The sequence below is a fragment of the Glycine max genome, chromosome 14 (assembly GCF_000004515.6).
Source record: "Glycine max cultivar Williams 82 chromosome 14, Glycine_max_v4.0, whole genome shotgun sequence".
NCBI classification, from domain to species: Eukaryota; Viridiplantae; Streptophyta; class Magnoliopsida; order Fabales; family Fabaceae; genus Glycine; species Glycine max.
Genome location: NC_038250.2, coordinates 7785372 through 7806071, shown reverse-complemented (window position 1 = coordinate 7806071; position 20700 = coordinate 7785372). Strand labels below are relative to the sequence as shown.

At 29.2% G+C, this 20700-nt stretch overlaps 1 protein-coding gene across 2 annotated transcripts; it reads left to right on the top strand.

Annotated features, from left to right (window-relative positions):
* The first annotated feature begins 8664 nt into the window (after window positions 1-8664).
* Window positions 8665-10525, top strand: LOC100796966 (LOB domain-containing protein 39). 2 transcript variants are annotated; one of them, XM_006595926.4, is made up of 2 exons: window positions 8665-9067; window positions 10012-10525. In XM_006595926.4, the coding sequence occupies exons 1-2, from the start codon at window positions 8884-8886 to the stop codon at window positions 10314-10316; spliced, it is 489 nt and encodes a 162-aa protein (XP_006595989.1). In that variant the 5' UTR covers window positions 8665-8883; the 3' UTR covers window positions 10317-10525. The 2 variants fall into 2 exon arrangements, with proteins under 2 accessions (XP_006595989.1, XP_003545336.1); XM_003545288.5 differs by having other exon boundaries at window positions 8678-9067; window positions 9985-10525.
* The last annotated feature ends 10175 nt before the right edge of the window (window positions 10526-20700 follow it).

The window sequence follows — 20700 nt, the reverse complement described above, 5'->3', positions numbered from 1 at the left end:
AAACCATCTCTTATTATTGTTAGCAAATTGATCAGCTACTCATATTTTAGGCCAAACTCACTTTGCATGTAATAGGGCAAAGTAAGTAAATGAGGACGTCCCTTTAGTGGTCTTACTAGGATGTTTTTTCACATTATTCAATCAGTGATTCTGATCACTAAATTGTGCTGAACGCTTGGACCTTCATGCACCTTCTCAGATGCACACGTTTTCTAATTTAGTTTACACGTCAAAAACTTTCCACTTCATGAATAAGCTTAGGAATAAATCACATGATAGCATAACCTCTTATTTATTTTATTAACAATTCAGGATGCGTTTATTCTTCCGTGAGGATAAAAATTTATAGATCCGGAAGATATTTAAGAAAAAGTTGAAAGTGAGCAAATTGTATCATATAATTGTTCCAGACTCGACTTAAACTAGGCTGTGAATGCTATTTAAGAGGCCAACTCAAAAGTCTTGTATTATTAAGAAAGTTTCTTAGAGCTCGAGCACAATATGAACATAAAAATGATATATTGTAGCTAATCTCTTTACCGTTCCTAATTAGATAATAGATAGTTAATGTTGGAGTGTGAAAATAAAAATAAGAATGAATAAGTTAAGCTACATATATAAGTGAAAAAGCCTACAAATCTAATAAAATCTTTTTGGTGTTTAAATTTTTCTTATATTTTTAACAAGTAATATCAGAATTGATGATTCAACCTCTGAGCTAACAACAATAAAATAAGTTCATTGTATGCCTAATGCAAGTGCCTAATAGGCATGCAAATATCCTGATTGTTTGGATGGAATTGGTTAAGCTTTAAGGTTCATCAACGGTGCAACTAATACTCTTGGATAGAGATGACTTTAGCTTGAGGAAGAACATTACCTTGAGGGTGAAAAAGACCCATTACTCATTACAGCTAGAGCATGTCTTAAGGTTCATTTATAGAAATATTTTTACAAATTGTTCAGTAATAAAATTCTCAAATTGACAGCGGGATTGAAACTCAAGTCCTCGTGTGTTAAGTATTATGTATTAATTAAAGTTTCTTTATATGCTATTGTATATTTTTTAGGTATGTGTGCATCATTAATCACGACCATCTTTTGTTGGAAAATTCGTATAATAGTTAACATAACAGTCGGTAAAATTTCTAAGTATGCAAATGATAATCCAGTATGAGAATATTTCTCTTTCCATCTTATTATATTGTCCTTTCGCAGATTTACTTGCTTTAACTTATTATTTATCATTTTCAAAAACTAAAAAAAAAAACTTAAAACATTGTGAAGATATTATTTTTATTTTTTAAATTTTATATTTTTCGATTAATATTTTCATCAAGTAAAATAATAGAAATAATTAATAGATAATTAAATTCCTTTTAATCTACATATATATTCACTTCGAGTCTCGTGAATAAAATTAAGATAGTACGTTGTTTGCATGATTCAAATTAGTTAAGATCAAATTAATGTGACTATGTAATTTTGTTAGTTTACTTGTCCTGCAAGGTGTCGTAGGGAACTAAATAATTGATTAAAAAAAATAATTGCAATTATACATGTATTCCACCCTTACATAACCAGAAAAAAATAATAGGGAGACGAAAATTTATTACATGATAAGAAAAAAAATAATGACTAAGTTTTACTATTAATAATTACTTAAAATTTATTTCAATAAAATATAATATGTCCATAAAAGTAAATGTAATTACTTTTGATACAAATATGTAAAGAATTAGCAGTGATCTAATTGAGAATATAAGTATTAAGAAGTAAATTATATATATTTTAAAAGGAAATAAAAAAAACATTGTTTTTAGCAGTACATAAAGAGACTAGTGTGGGTCTCAAAGTTATAACCAGACACCTACCTTCCAAGTTCCAACTGCCACGAACGACGTTGGTGGAATCTTGGTGGTGTCCAAGTTCGTAGAATCTTTCTCGCTATTTGCTTCTAATTGCTTAAGGCGGCGTTCTGCTTTGGTTGGCAATTAAATATTTGGAGAACATATCTATGCCCGCGGATTTTATTAAATGGAAAATCAAAATTGTAAACCATATTTTTTATGGTGTATGAAGTGAAAGAAAAACAAAGAAAGAAGTAAAAGAAATAAAAAGGAAAGGAAAACAAAGAGTAATATGGATAATAAATAAATGATGTGAGAAAGAAAGATGACAAAATAAAATAGAAAAGTGTATATTTATATAAACCCTTATTGATTTTTTTCATAGAGTATATATTTTTATTTATGCAATTGTTGAATAATTATATCATTGTATTTTAATACTTACACGCTTACTGTGCTTGACTTTAGAAAAAAGTGAAGGAGAAGGAAATATTTTTTAAATTTTATTTCATTTAATTAAAAATTGGAGAAAAAAATAAATACTTTAAGTTTCTTTTTCTTTAATTTTTATTTCTCTAATCCAATGTTAAGATGCTTAAAGGAAATAAAATATGTACATATAAATAATATTTTTATTTAAGAAATATTATTTATATTTTTCAATTTAAGAAAAAGTGTTTTTTTATTGTAAAAATATCACTTTGATTTTTATTTTAAAAAATGTATAAAAATGGTGAACATGTTATTTTACTTTTTTCATTGTTATATATCATTTTTTTAAAGTAGATCACAAAATAATATTTTTATAATTAAAAAAATGACGACATAGAGTAGACCACCTATGAAGCATCATATACCATTTTTTAAGCCATTAGATCAATCTCGTGCCTACATTATTATAGTATACCATCAGCACCATATAATTTCTCAATCATCTTATTTCACTTACATGTCCCATATAATTATAGTTACCGCCAAGAACACGTCACCATCAACACCATCGGTACCATATAATTATAGTTACTACTAAGAATACGCCACCATCGTTGCTGAACCTGCTATTAATAAACCCGTCGTCAACAACACTTTATCACACAAGCAATTTAGAATCATGATTCCAACAATATCACACATGAAATCTAGCACCTCAAAATTCACCAACAATCTAAACCTTGCAATTGCAACAAAGACATAAATTATAAGTTGCATCAAAAAGAGTAATCCCAATCAATTTGGACACAATTACATTCACACAAAACCTAGCGAGTGAAAGCATACATAACAAGAAAGACTAGATGAGAAGTGCAAAGGGGATGATAATAACAAGTAGAATGATGACAACGCAAATGTGCATTCACAGGTGTGGGTTTGATCTAGATCTACGCAACATTGACGAGCTAGAACATGAGAAGTCGCATTCGATAGCGAAGTCTATAACATTCATGGTTTTCGACTTCTCAACAACTCTCACACTATGTCACTTCACGTGATGGCACTTCATTCAATATCCTCGTTGGTCAGAATTCTCCACCAATCAAAACCCTTTGCAGATAGCCCTTTCCAAGATGTCAACAATCTGTTTCGACTGCTTTTAGAATCAATGATTATCTTACAAATCAACACAAGACTTTTCAGTGTGCTTTGTTCTCACTCACACGCTTTTTAGGAAATTTCTCAAAAGATCACTCATCCCATAACTACTTTAACCCAAACACAATTAACTTTGAGTTTTTAAGTGATAAATTATCAAAAAGTAGATACATCTTATTGATATAGATAATATCAATTAATTCCTTTAAATCATTCTTAATTATATAAAATTAATGCCAGAGAGATGTCATTTTTCAATACTAATATTGACAATAGTGCATCAAATAAATATAATCTTGATTGTGTGAATAACTTGATCAATTTACTCACGTCAAGTAGGCTTTATTACTTCATCAAATGGTAGGTTCCTTCATCAAATTCTTTTTGATTAAAAGGTGAGTAACACATAGCGTGGTGCGATTGACGTGTGAAAAGACCTGATCAACGGTGGCAAGTAGTGGAGGAAGAGGAGATGCAGGAGAGGCAAATGGCTGCTTGAGAGCAGGGGCGACGATTTTCTTGGCAATGGGGCAAACACCATATCAAAGTTGAGGCAAAGGTTAACTATCACGTCTAAGGTCATGATGCGGTGACTTGACGGGGTGGGGTTGCTAGAGAGAGTGAGGAGTTTGGCAGTGATAGTGATGTGTTTTCAGTGGCAGTGAAAGTGTGGATGGGAGAGGGAAAAATGAGGGTTGAAAAATTATATGATATTAATGGTGTATTGTAATAAGGTAGCACATGATCGATCTAATAGTTTGAAAAAATTGTGCACCATGAACCACCTATAAAGGTGATCCAATAGACATAGTCTAAAAAATAAAATAAAATCTCCAATCAAATACTTACAATCACTTGATAAACCTTGGAACAAAGACGCTGGAGAGAATCTTTCATAGTGTTTGGATGCATATTTTTAAGTTTTGTTATTCTCATATCAAAATTTAAATACAAAAAAAAAATTAAAAAAAATTGCAAAGCTACTCTCGGTCACTTCAAACCAGATACAGATCCCTTTAGTAGTTTAGTTAAAGAGGCAGGTCTAAACATATTTTAATGAGCTAGTCAATTTTCTTCCAAAATATCATTCCTTTCACGCATGTGACATAAATGAGCTTCTTCCGTCCTAATTAACTCAAACCAGTTTAGAAGGCCTTGATTCAGCCCACTGGGAATCAGTACTGTAATCTATGAATCATTTAAAAAAAAAAAAGATTGAGACTAGATTTTTATTTTGGAGCGTAGGCAAAAATACAACATTTGCTATTGAAGTAAAATGAACTCACTAATTTAGATTTTTTTAAATATATATTTCTAAGATCAAATTCAAAACTTATATGTATATATAAACTTATCAAGAGGAGTATCGGACTTCAGTGTTTCCAAATTATACAATATCGTGAGATATTAATTTTTCACATAAAAATGATATAATATTCTATGATGGATGTCATTTTGTTGCAGATTTTGAGTTATATAATCTTGTCGGTTTGTACAAACAAAAAATTGTCTTTTCGGTTTGTTTTGTGATATATATCAATAAAAACAGGATAAAAAAGTATAAAATTAAAGATCCAAGGTATAGTAAAATGATTATCAGTTAGTGAAAGTATAGTCTTCCTTTGAAAGTTTTATAGCAGGAAATACCTGAAGTTAAAAATTAAACTTTCATCAACATCCACATCTCCAATCCAATCTGCCCATGTATTTCGAATCTTTCCTTTACTTTCTTTTTCTTGGTGTTGTGAATAAACTAATTGATTTGTATGGATGCTGTGACATTGAATCCTAGTTATTTTTAAGTTGGCATCTACTCATTTTGCCTTCCGTTACATTACATGTGGCTGGCTTCTACATCCACATCCATCACTAATTAATCACACAAGGCATGCACTTCTTCCTTTGTTTGGACCTCACATCACACGTTCTCTGAGTGTCAGAGTGTCTCCAAATGGCGATGCCGTCCATGCCATATTTTCATTTCTCTTGTCTTCACATCCACACACACACCTTTCCTCATCTGCTACCTCACCTAATATAACTCATGAACTTTCATTTTCCTTCTTTTAATGTTTTGCTATTTTATGTCCTTAAATATGTAAATTGAAGGGGAATGAGAAAAGAAAAATACTTACCATTATCTGGGCCAAGTCTTAGTTTTGTGATCAGTACTCGTGAATTTTTTATTTTATTTTCTTTAATTTTGGTTCATTATGCGTGATTTGAAGGCAAAAGATGAAACCCATCTAGTAGACCATTGTTGAGGGCATTTATAAGTAGGCACGTTATATTCAGAACCCTTGTTTGATCTTTCTACCTCTGCTTATTTTTTTTAGTTTATAAAAATACCATTGACAAAAACAAGTTTTTGCTTTATATCTTGCCATAACATAAACCAGTTTCAGTCAAATCGACAGCATGCAAAAAAATTAACAAACAAAACATTATCAGGAAAGAAACGATGAAGGTGCAAAAAGTCACATTAAGAATATAATGGATGACTGGAAGAGCAATGCTTGTAAAAGAGAAAGTGAAAAGATGTTTGAAGATGAGGTCAAGTTCTGGGGGTGGTGTATCGAGAGTGAGAGGAGGGAGTGAGGGAAGGGGTAACATAGGAATCTTACAAAGAATTAAAAAATATTGAGGGGTGAGAAGATAATAAAAGGAGGTGTTAAAATCATGGTTCTTATATGAAAATTGAATCGGGCTTATTTCTTGAACAACTATAAGGACCCAACCGGTAATGCGTATCTTAACGACCCAAACAAAGCGAGGAAAAGGACCCAGCGGGTTGGTTGGTTGGTGCTTGCTAATGATAATAAATTAATAATGATTTTTGTTTTCTGTAATGAATCATAATACTGAAATTTAAAATATATCATTTTTAATAATGATAAAATTTACATGTAATCCATTGTCCAAAATTTAGAATATAAGTAACTATACATATTCGTGAATATATATAACACATCCACGTTATTACGGCAAAGAAATTAAAGAAGTGTTCACCGTCAAAAAATATACTAACTCAGCTATGTGAAATTGCCACGAGAATAAAAAGAATAAACCAGACAGTTTGACAAACTATGAATTCGGACTGTGATGATTGTTTAGTTTACAAATGGCTTCGTTGCACTGACATGAATTATTGCTATAGCGAGATCAAGATTATTTGGTGAGTGCTTGAAGTTGCGTTTAGACATGAAAAACGCACGTTCATGATACATTATTATTTGGTACCTTTTCATGATAGAGAGGGGTCTTTGGGACACTTTATTTGTTGGGTTGGGTCTCTCATAGATGATGGGTTTTCTTTTTGCAATTCGTTAAACTTAATCTCAGGGGAGGTATGTCTTATACCAAAAACTGTAGTAATAAAATGTTTCTCTTTGGCTGATAAAAAAATAAAAGAAATCATGCATTACCATATGTAGCTTTTGCATTAGCATGAAGTGGTTAAGTGGTTCCAAACACGTGGTTAAACACCATTTTATTATCAACAAAATTAATTCTACCCATGATTGGATTCAGAGAAATGATTCTGTGTAAGTGGTGATTGTGGTGAATTTTAAAGTTAGAAGAGATATTAGAGTTTAATTTTCTTAAACAGGAAGCTAACTTCATATAACTGAAATCACAATGGTAAATTCACTAAAATTAATATAATCGAGGAGGGGTATGACACATACTAATGAAAGTGTAAGTGGTGATTGGGGTGAATTTTAACTACATAATTATACATTTTTTTATAGTCTATATATAGAATAGATAAAATTGATTTTAAATTTTCATATGTTTATTTTTGAAGAAAAATTTAATATGGTTAAGATTATTTTATTTCCTAAAAGCAAGTTATTGGCTATGATGGATACAACCTGAAGTGTGAACTTGTAACTCAAGGAGAATGCTCGTCAGACTAGTTAATTGAAAAGTTATATTGCTTGAATACTTCATTCCTTAGGAGTCTATTTCGTTTCTAGATACGTTAGTCATCAGTTGCGTGAAAATTTAAGACATTACTGTTACTAAATTACTAACGGTGTAATATTGTTTAATTTAATATATTTTAAAAAACCAAATTTAAAAGGATTTTGTAATGATGGATTGATGATTATAAGATGGAGGATTGGTTTATGGCGGAGACTTCCAATTTTCTCTATTATTCCACAAGTAGTCTCTTGTTTAGGTTTCTTTTTTACTATTGAAACAAATTCAAGAAGCAAATCCACTGGTTTCAGTTTCAGAGGAGAAATATAACTATTATACAATTCCAAATATTATATGACGATTTTTAGCATCTTTGACTTCATATTTTAGATGTGATTTTTCATGTTTTATTATGATTTTCAGAAACTAAAAATTATATAGCATGTTTGGTTCCATTTTTCAATAAAATTTTGCACATTTTGAATGCGATTTTCAAAAAGTTAATAATTATAGTTTTCGTATATCAAACATGATTCTTCCTTTCTAAATAAGTTTCCAAACACACTATTACATCTTAAATGTGATTTTTTTTTTCTCTTTCAACAAGTTTTCAATGATTAATCTAATAGATGACTTTTAAATAGGTAAAATACTTGTTTTCTTTATCTCTTCTATTAAGAATCAAAAGACACAAATGAATAATGCATGATCACCTTTTATTTTAATTAGAAAATGAGAAAAAAGAGGATGGGAAGAGAAAAGAAAAGTGATTTCAATCGCATTAGATTAGATTAGGAATCAAAAAACAAGGGAGGCATGTGTGGAGTCTGACAAAGCGGTGCAGAAACACGGAGCCGTTCTTCTTATAACCGAGTCTGAGATGGATGCTAAAAATATATTCCCATCACAACCCCAAACAGCACAAAGCAAAGGACCCACCCCACACACACAACAACAAATATACATACATATATATATATATATATATATATATATATATATATATATATATATAATAATCTAAATATTATCCAACCCTTAAAGAGAATTAAAAAAATATGATATGATATGAAAATATAAAAAAAATAAAAAATATTAAGAAGATTTTTAAAATAAAAACTGAGCTATTTGTTAAGAAAACTAAACACACTAATTAATTACACGAAAAATGTAATAAACGGTTGGGATTTTTTTAAAAGTAAATCCTTATTAAAAATATTTAAAACAACAAAGACAAAATTTGATACAAATAGTGGGTTGTGTGAACAAATAACATTTTTCTCAAAATAAAAGACGATTGTTGTATTATTATAGAGAGAGAAAAAAGCCACCGTCAAACTCAAACTCAAACTCAACCCAAGTTATTCCTTAACTTAACTCTACCACCTTTTTTCCTTTGCCCTCCTCACTCCTACAAATAAAGTACTGACACAAAACACGATTCTTCTCCTCAAACTTGGAACAAAACGAAAACCAATCACAACAACGTAGTAAAACTCAAAACCAGGAAATTAATATGAGCTGCAACGGTTGCCGTGTGCTCCGGAAGGGGTGCAGCGACACATGCCCTCTGAGGTCGTGCCTGCAGTGGATCGAATCTTCGGAGTCACAACGACACGCCACTCTCTTCCTCGCTAAGTTCTTTGGCCGTAGCGACCTAATGTCCTTCATTTCCTCCGTCCCCGAAACCAAAAGGCCTGGTACTGTCCAACACTCTACCTTGTACTCACTCATAATTCATGCTTTTACGTGTGCTTAGATTTCATGCTATATAGCTGCCTACGTCTTAAAATATAAAGTGTATTCATATTTTATAAGATGAATTATATTTATAATTGTTCATTTGATTTGAATCAATGATTATAAATCCTTTAGAGTGTAGCCTCTTTTCTTTTTATGCATAGGAAAGAAATAGAGTGTAGTCTTTAAATTAATTAGATGTATAGATCGGTTCTTTTATAAGCTAAATGTTATTTATTAATTTGTTATGTTTTTATTAGTCAGAAGAATTTGAATTTATAATCTTTTTTTTTCTCTCTTAATCATCAAATCAATCTTATGACTTCTCTATAGATAAGTTTTTAGATATTTGTAATCAACATTATTTTGTATTTGAGTAAATATATCTATAGTTTAAGAGATTCTGAAAAAAAGAGAGAGAGAGAGAGAAAGTAAGAGGTTTGTGTGATTCACTTTTCCCTTTTCAATTTTAAAAATTATTTTCTAAAACAATTTTTACTATGCAATAATCAATTCTCATCCAAATTATTAATTTTTAAAAACTATTTATAAAACAAGTATTTTAAAAACAGAAACGGTTAGATGATTTTTTTTTTTTTCATCAGCCTTCTTCTCTTTTCATGTTGTTCAATTTTTCCTTTAGTTTTTTCACACTTTATTTCCTGTCTTTGCACCATCTACTATACCAAAGCTGTTGCCTATGATCAATCGTGTTTAGTTATATTTTGAAAAAAATATATTTAAATTAAAAATCATAGATACTTTAAATGATTAATTTTTCGTTATTTAGGAATCAAAGTATATCTTGTATTTGCTTGAAACAGTAAATTAGATATTTATTCTTTTTATTCTCTCTTTTTATATTCTTTATTATCAGCATTGTTTCAGTCTCTGCTATTTGAAGGGTGCGGGCGAACGGTAAATCCGGTGAACGGAGCCGTGGGACTTCTGTGGAGCGGAAACTGGCACGTGTGCCAGGCCGCTGTCCAGACGGTGCTCTCCGGAGGCGTTCTTCGCCCGTTGGCGGAGACATTCACCGGAGATTCCGATGACACGCGCTATCATTTACGGCCATTAACACTCATGCATGACGTGAGAGAGATGAATGACAACTCAAGTTTGATGAATAGAGTCAATAGACCACAAGAATCGGAGATGGCAAGTTACGACGGCCACAAGAAAAATCAGATTTTAAATTTGTTCATGTAAGACCATATTATGCGTTATATTATGACATGTTACTATATATTAAAAATATGACATGATAAATAGACTTGGCGAGGTGAAGGTGGATTGTGCAAAGGAATCAACACATTTGCTACGAAATTGTAGTTTTTTGTTTTTTTTTTCCTTTGTTCCCCTCTACTTTCTTTCTTTCCAATTAAATAACATAAAATTGATTTTTTTTTTCTCCGCTACTTTATTTCACCTCGTCCAAACAATGTCTAGAAGGGGAAAAAAGGAAGGTAAAGGCTAATAATGCAAGGAAATCATTGAGGGCATTTGCTTACGGTAAGTTTGCTTTAAGGGAAGAAAATAGGTAAAAAGTTAAACGATTAAGTTGTTTGGTAGGAAAAAAAATAAAATGAAAGAAAGTTAAAAGAAAAGAGGTAAAAAGATAAAACGATTTTATAAGTTATTTGATAGGTAAAAATTAAAATGAAGAAAAGTTTTTTTAAAAAAAAACTCTTCTTATTTGATTGTATAGAAAATATATATGTTTGTGATTCTTTAGACTTTTCCATTGCTCCTTTATGTACACTATCTCTATCATGCTCTTCTAACCAAAAGGAGTTGAAAATGAAAGAAATAGGAAGAAAAAAAATGAGAAGTATGTAAAATTATTTTTTAGGTTGTTTGGTACAAGAAAAAATAAATAAAAAATAAGGTAAAAACTTTTTATTTCTTATTTAGTTACATACATTGTGAAGAAAAACAATATTCATAGATGTAAAATGACATAAATACCCTTAATTAAAGAATGTAATATGACGATCAATTGTTTTCATAAAAAGTATATTTTATATTTGCATAGTTTGCATGTAGTTCTAATTTCAAATTTCTTTCATTACCAGCATTATACCTATTTTTTTTTATATTTTTGTCCTGCAATATAATAAAACAAAACAATATATTGAAACAAATTACTACTTGTTATTTTTATTGTTACCTACTACTATACATTAACTCTGAGTCTTCAACATTTAAAAATAATTCTTTATTTAGTGTCATAGTTTAGAATAAACCAGAAAAATAAAATATTATACAAAAACCACTTTTTTGAAAAATAGCTGTTAAAAAAATTATTTGTACTTTCATTATTGAAATATTAAATATGAACACTAAAATGATATTATGTATAATTATTATCATTTTTTATTTTTATGCAAATATATTTTGAAAATAATTTCTAATTTAAAAAAATCATTTTATTATTATTTAATTTAATGTTCACGAAATATTTTCCTTTTATTTGTACTTGAGAAATGTAATACAAAATACCGAAGTTTAATTTATTGTATATATAAAAAATGTTCTTAGTAACCTCAGCTCGATTTGAAAAGTTGCTTCAAGTAATTTCAATTCGTACGTTCTCTGCGTTTTCCGTCTGTTATTGGGTGAATTGATGTATCCTAATGATCAAATCCATTGGAAATTTTGGCCCTGTTTGAATGATGATGTTCATAATGAGAGTGATTTATTATCATTATTACATGTCTAAATCCGTCTCTTTCCTTTGAGAACTCCCCCCACTAGAATTGAAAAATGGAACAAGAAGAGAAAAAGATAAATAGAATGAAAAAACAAAAAAGTTTAGTGGATTTGATGTTAATGAGGTGTTTGTCGGTTTGTGTGATGCTCTATGGCCATTTTGTTCACGTCAATCTACACAATCCAGTGACTGTATACTACATGCACGAGCGTGCTTGCACAATAGGGCCCGAGAATTTTCCAATGAATTGGGCTCGTCAAATCAAAGTAAAAGTATAAATCACGTACACCCATTTAGCATTTGGAATAGCATTTGGGACTTTATATTCTGTGTCTAAATTGCTGTTGTGCTTTATCCGTACCTTTTAAGATTGCTTTCCATAAGGTTAGTGATGAACGTACATCCTATTTTTTGTGGTTTATATGGTGAAAAGAAGAGAATTAAAAAGAAAAAGGAGAAAACAATATATATTACAAATGATGTGATGAAGAGAGAAAATATACAATCAAAAAGAAATGAAACACAAAAAGTAAGTGCATTTGAGTTAAAGGAATTGGAGAGAATTGAGAAGTGTATGAATTCCTATAAATTATTAGGAAAATTTTAAGCTTCTTTCTCAATTTAGAGTGGATAAATGTATGAAAGAAAGATATAAAAAGAAAAATAATGAAAGAAAGAGAGAAAGTGAGAGATATGATGATAAAGAAAAACAAAATATAAAGAAACTGTTTTTTTTTTTAATAATTACCCTTATCACCAAAATCAATGCTCTTTGACTAAATTTTATAATAACTAAAAATGTCAAAACGGTGAATTAATTTTATTAATGAGATACACAAATTGTAACATTATGTTGATTTTATTAATGTGAGAAATAAGTTGTGTAGTATGTATGCAAGACATTTTAGTAGTTTATAGGTAACTTTGATTAGTGTATAAGTTATTTATAAGCTACTTTGATTAATTTATCTGATTAGTGCTTTAGTATGTGAAAGATTATCCTTAATAAAAGAACACGTGTTAGTTATAAGAATACACATAATATATGTAGCAACAAAGTTTTAAAAAATGAAAGATTATCCTTAATAAGTTACTTTCCTTCCAAACAATTGAAACACTAACTAAAACTTGTTTGTATAAACTTTTGTGACTGCAAACGAACAATTTGTTAGAAACAAATTTTCTTTCATCCAAATATTTTGTGCAACAAATGCATTTATTTGCTAGAATTTCTGCTCTGTGGAGTAAATTTTTGTTAAAGTAAGATAAAAACTACGTGTATCATTTACAGAAATCTTTCTAAATTCAGGATGAATCATTTTTCTTATTAGTAACAAAAAAATTTCTAATGCAACTACGTATTAACACTCCAACTCAAAGTAAATTTCAAATTTAGGAAGATTTTACTTCTACTTAGTAGTTAAAATGCCAACAAAGAAAGCTAGTAAAAAATGCAAAGAGTATACTCACTAAGAACCAGTGCCAATCATCGTTAACCTAAGAAAGAGAACTAGTACAGAAACTTCGTCGTCATGCCCCTCCCTCACCAAGGGCAAGCAAGAGGTCCTTTCTTTACCCGTCTCTCTGTTTTTTCTTCTCCAATTTCCTTTTGTCCTCTCCGCAATGCCTTTGCTCTCATGTCATTTCAAATTTAGTGTGATTTTTAGCGATTTTTACACTACAACATGTCCTATTGATTATGATTGATACTGTATAGCTACGGGTTAAAAACAATAAACTGCACTTTTTACATGAACTAATACTTTTTATGTATTTTTAGAGAGAAATAGACTTGACAAAAGATCCTATAAAATTTGGAATCAATGAATTTGTATTTTTAAAGAATTAATACGAACATCAGATACACTGAATATCATACACGCAGACTTGTTGAAGTGGTTCAACACATTGTTGTACATGGAATGAATTGTGGTACCATTCGAGGAATTTTCTATGAATACCCAAAATGGAATGATGTCGAAAAGAATTATGAAATTGATGAGTATAGAAAAGAAATAAAATTCTGCGGTTTGTTTTCTTTGGCTATAAAATGAGACCTGATTTGAGACAGTGGTAGTTGCAAAATTAAAAAATCTCAGTACTTTCTTAAACTTTTGAGAAGTTGTAAGTAAAATTTTAGCGTCAAATACTGTTTTCTATTTTAAAGATTTTTCTCACCCAAACTGCCATTTTATTGGTCTAAATCTTAGGTTAATGGTAGTATGATGTTCAAGACGACATGCTTTCTGATAAATTATAGAGGTAATTCATTGTATATGTTGAATTTTCCGACATTGGATGAATGAGACACGGGTTGAAAGCAAGGGTTCTTTCAAATTGGTGGTGAAGAAGTCTTGTTTGAATAATGAGGACGTGATTTGAAAGTTGTGTTCCACAGAAAAAGGAGAAAGCCTTACCTCTTGTTCACCAGAGAGCACGGTGGCGGAGGCGAGACGCGGAAGTTGGTGCTCCTCTCACATCCACCCCCAATTTCGCGATCCCAAACCCAACCATAACCTTAAAGCGCATTGAAGATCCAAATCCCAATTCAGGTCCACGAATTTGTGCGACTGCTAAGGATGCAAAGGGGAAGATGGCAAAAATCTAGATCCACAATTCCTGGCAACTCCCACGCCGACAAGATTTGGATCTGTTATGAATGTCTTATGTGTTTTTATTTGTATTTTGTATGTTCAACTTGAAAATGAACCGATTTTGTGGTGGATTTGGATGAGATATGAACCGATGTTGATTTAGATGGACAAAATGATCATTCAATTTAAACAAATAAAGCATCTGAAATAAATTTTTTAAATGATGAAAGATTAAACTAAATTAATAAAACAAGATAAAAAAAAACAAAAAAAAATCATTTGGATAATGATATCTTGTAAAATGATAAAAATGTCCCTTTATTAAGAAATTAAAGAACACATTACTTAACGATTTTATATTACTTATTACAAATAATATATATTCACATAGAACAAATATCAAATATTTATAATAAATTTGTTAATTTTTATATTAATTATATTAAAAAAGTAAAAATTAAATAAAAATATTTTTAATTATCCAATACTTTAGTTATTTATAGTATATACTATTAAACTCTTATTTATATAATTTCATCACCTCAATTTATTTTATATACACATATACGTCACTGAATATAAAGGGCATGAGTTTACGAGTCTTGGGTGAATTATACAGAACATTGCAATTATATAATTGGGCAGTGTAAGTTTTATAGGAAAAAGAAAAATAACAAGAGAAAAAAATATAGAATAAGTTGATTAATGTGATAAAAGTAACATTACGAATCTCAGAGTAATTCGATAGCTTCTCTGTAAACAATAGTGTGACCCAATCATATAACGTTACGTATCAATGTTGTTTGAGGGGAATAAGAAGAATACATAGGAAAGGAGGTGATGAATGATGGGAACTGGGCTTTTGCCCATAAAATGATAGAATTTTGCAAAGGAAAGCCACAGAAAGTAAAAATGGTGCGGTGCACGTCAGCTTCTTCCGTAGGGCATGGGACTTCTCCTTCCACGCCAATATGCACTCTGTATATTTTTTGGCGAGTTATAAGCACTCTATATATACATTCAAATAAGTGGGACCCCAAATTTTTGTATTTAAGTTATAAAATTGATTTTTTAAAGTTTTTTTTTTGTTTTTATATTTCTTTTAGAATTTGAATCTTATCTATTACATTATAAAAGATTAACTCCTTTCCCTAGACTCAACTTTTATTGGTAATAAAATTAGTTTTATAAAACTTATTTTAATTAGACTTAAATTTACTTTTGCTCTTGTATAGTTTTGCAATTCTAAAATCCTGATTCCACAAAAAAAAAATTATTTCACATTTTGATCCCTTCTTTATTTTATTGCTAAGAAATAGTCTTTGATTTTACCTATTTTTAATCTTAAGTTTATTTTATATTTTGGACTAATTTTGAGTTATAAAAAATAAATAAAGAAGTAAAAATGGATATTTTTTTAATAAAAGACTAAAGTGGCAACTAAAAATTAATGAAAGACTAAAAAATTATTCAAAAATGATAAACTAAATTAAAATCTAAAAAAGTTCCCTACAACCCATAAATAAACATTGATCTGTTAAAACTTTTATAATATAAATATCTTATATAATGTTTTTATTATTTTACAGAATCTTGTATATTCTTATTCTTACATGTGTTGAAATATAATATATTAGATAATCTTATAGGTTTTTAAAGTAAAAACTTTTTATATGAACATATATTATATAATAAAATATAAAGGATATATCATTGTTGTTGTTTAAGGGTGTTCGTTAATCGGTTCGGATCAGTTTTTGTCAAATTCATGATCCAATTCAATCAAATTTGATCGATTTAGTTCTAATTAGTTTTCACAATTTTTTCTTGAAACCCAATGCAACTCATTCTTAAATGGTTTGGTTCGGTTCGGACCACGAGTTATCTATTTAAATTTGATCTTTTTTTCTTCTTAGAACTACTATTTTATATTATGATTCATCCAAATATCTAATACAATTAACACAATATTATAAAATGTGTGAAAGTAGTAAAATTGATTCATTTAATACTATTAACATAATATTCTAAAATAAACTAATATAAATTAAAAAAAAAATCTTTAACAAAATTTACTATAATATTCTGAATCGCAACTATTTCTTACAATAAGTTTTGTTGTAACCAAATTTGTTATAACCAGATTTGTTGTCGCCAAATTTGCTAAAACAAATGAAAAAATATGATCTATTAATATTATAAACATCAAAAAAATATGAAATTTTTATCGGTTATTATCGGATTTATAAATCTAAACTTGTGACTGAATCCGTACATGAATAATTTTGATCAGTTCGGTTTAATTTTAACCCAAATATATAAATTACTCAACCCAAACTATTTAAATCAATTTAAATCAATTCGAATTTGCAGATGACCCATTCTCATAAACACCCATATTGTTGTTCACCTATTTGGTTGCTTTTATTCAAAACTTCGGTCTTTACTTTTCAATGTTCTTGTGAATTCAACTTCAATCCAACCACCTAATTAGGAGATGCATTTATTTACACATATTTTTTAAATTATCTATATTTTATATTCACAGTTAACAAATTAATATTGATATGTGGTGGCTATTTTTTTATTTTATGAGAAGGTGTTGGATTGAGTATATTTTATTTACATTTGCTGATAAAACTCCACTCTCTATCCTTGTTTTTGTTTCTTGATAAAAGTTTTTGTTTCCCGATAAAAGCTTTGGTTCGTTTATTTTAAAACAAAAATTACATATATATACATAATATTATTAACATTAATCCATGATGAATAATTTATTGTGGAATATAATTTATTATTTTTTATCATTTACCTTGATATTATTTTTGGATAAATTATGTTCTATGGCCCTCCAAAATTATTAAATGTTTGAATTTGGTCCCTCTATTTTGTATATTATTTTTTATTCCTCTAATTTTGCAATGTATCTTTCTTTTCCTTCTAAATTTTAAAGATATCACTTTTGATCCTTGAAATGCTTTAAATAGCGTTTAAAACAAAAAAAATAATATCAAAACTAGAAATGCCAAAATAACTACAAAAATTTAAAAGGACCAAATTTAAACATTAGTAATTTTAGAGGAACCTAAAACATTATTTATCCTTATTTTTTCATCAACTTTGTATTTATGCTACAACTTAAATTAATTTTAGATATATAATATTACATTTTTTATTTATGCATTAAAGTTTATTTGGGCTCCCCCATATTTTTAGTTGAAAACTGCTTGGGCACCTAACATTTTTGCTGGTAGACTCAATGGTTTTATATCAAAAATGCCCTTATAGATATTTTCGGTTATAAATAACAAATTAACTTTTTAACTTTTTGCATAAAGTCGTACTTCCTTAGTGTAACTTGATTTTGTTAGCGTCCTTTTGTGAGTATTTATTGTCGTCGGTGATATACGTGCGTACGAATATACAGTAAAGTTCGGTGGTTTTTCGTCGCCGGAGAAGAAGAGATGTGTATTTTTTTTAAGAATAGGGATTGACAATTCGTATGAACCATATGGATTGTCAATCCGTATGTTTTGAAAATTATAATTTATTTAGAAGTTTTTTATACATTTAATTTATTTACAAAATTTGATAATTAAACAAATTTAATATTTAACCAAATGTTGTATATAGATGTTTATTATAGTAATTATAATTAAAAAAATTGGTATTTTATTGAATGATGTATTTGAATGTTTATTACAATGATTGAAAATTAAACAAATATGGTATTTAATTGAATGATGTATTTGGATGTTTATTACAGTGATTAAAAATTAAACAAATATGATATTTAATTGAATAATGTATTTAGATGTTTATTACGACAATTGATAATTAAAAAAATTTGGTATTTAATTGAATGATGTATTTAGATGTTTATTATTGTGATTGAAAATTAAATAAATTTGGTATTTAATTGAATGATGTATTTAGATGCTTATTTATGTAAAAAGAAAAATACATTATTAGAATTAATTGTAATAAGGTCAAAAAATACATTAGTAGATTTATGTTAATAATGTATTTTTTTTACATATGTAAATTTTTATTAAACATGATTTTTATTTACAATTTATATATGTAAACGAGTTAATTATTAGATAAAAATTAATTATCACAAAAATTATTATGTAAATTTACATGTGCATTAAATATACATAATTTTTTTTAATGTTATATATAGTGATATTAATTATTTTATAACATAATTGATCTATTAGACCAATTGGTTAGAACATTGTGTTAATAATGTGAAAGTCATATGTTTGATTCATGTTTGGATCATTAATTTTAAAATAATTCGTAAAATATATTTTTGAAAAAAAAAAGATCTAAGACTTACGAATTGTCAATCCGTATCAATTTTACAAAGGAAAAAAAATCAAAATTTCATATGTTATACTGGTGTCCTAGCAAAAATGCAGGGTGTCCAAAACAATTTTCTTTTTATTTTAAGCTCCGCCACTAAATAGCCTTTAAGTAAGGGCCCAAAATAATGACAAAATGACGGATCAATTCGATAACCTACGAACATACGTGAAGCAAGTCCAGGCTCATTTAAATGATGGACAAACCGGTTCAGTTCATTATGAACAGACAGTTATGGACCACATCAGTATTAATCCAGGGAGTGTTGCTAGGTGCACCCAGCATTATTGCTGGTGCACCCAGCATTTTTCAAAAATGCCAAAATTACCCTTGCTTAGTTTTCCACTTCCGGATCAGCTTGATCTGTAAGTTTCTTCCGGGTTAACTTGATCTGTAAGAGGAAAAAAAATTATAATATACTTTTAAATACAACATATTTATTTATAATATAATTAAATCTATTTTTTATTTTATTAAATATAATATATTTATAAATATTGATTTATTATAAATAATTAATTTTTTAATATATTTTTTTAGAATAAATTTGTTTAGAAGATGATATTAAAATACTTACTCAGTCCCATTATAATTATTGTTTAAGGTTATTTTATACATATTAATAAAAATCAATAAATACATAAAGGATAATATTATAAAGAATTAATCATATCATTATTAATATTATAAAGAATATAAAAAAATAATTAGTATTATATAAAAAATTAAAATACTAACTACTTTACAATACATTTTTTTATATGATCATTAGTATAAGTGGGAAAATTGTAATTATAAGATAATTTAAAAATATTAGTACGTTATATACGATCTTAGATAACGAATGATGTCCATTTTTTGGTTAATTATTTTTTTTACACCCTTTTCAACTTCTTTATTTTAATTATATTTAAAGTTATAACACGCATGTATATAAAACAAACTAATTACACAAATTATTATGCAAATATTGAGGTAAATGACGTAAATTATTAGTATTACTTACCACTGCATGAAATGAGTTCATGTACAATATCTGTATATACAAGGAATATCAATGTAAAATATGTATATAAAACTAAGCCTGATCAGTGCGCCGCCTGCGTCTACACCTAACGTATACTAGATGGTCCTGTGTGACACTCCTGGCCAATTTGAGGCATTCTTCGATCATCTCATGTGTCGATGAGCCAGGTGTGACCACCCCTAGACTCAGATGACGCTCCAACCGCTTAGCAATGTCATCACAAACTTCCTGTTACATACAAAACAAACTAATTACACAAATTATTATGCAAATATTGAGGTAAATGACGTAAATTATTAGTATTACTTACCACTGCATGTCTGGGCTCCTCCGTAGATGTCGACGATGTTAGGAATATCAATGTAAAATATGTATATAAAACTAAGCCTGATTAGTGCGCCGCCTGCGTCGACCATGAGGTAGAGGATCTACTGCGTGGCCTGGTGTCATGAAAGGATGAGAGGTGCGAGCGTGACCATGAGGTAGAGGATCTACTGCGTGGCCTGGTGTCATGAAAGGATGAGAGGTGCGAAAGAACCAGTCGATGTAGTCACTGGAACACGCCCCTGGCACCACGCACACCTCACCTGCAGGTACGATATGATCCTCGTAGTGCATCCACCTGTCGTGTATATCATCATACGAGACCCATGAATCGACAGTTGAAGCAGGAATGGTCTGCGTGTAACCAAACTGTCGCACGACCCTCTCCGATCGGTAATACACAACAACAGGCCCCCAGCACAAGAGACCGGAGTAGCATGATCTGACGTGGAAGTCCTGGACCTCCCGATGCTCCCCATATGGGATCCAACAGACATCCGGAATCCGGAGTCGGTCCAGGCGCTCCCTATACGACGGCATGCGTATGCTCTTCACGGTCTTCTT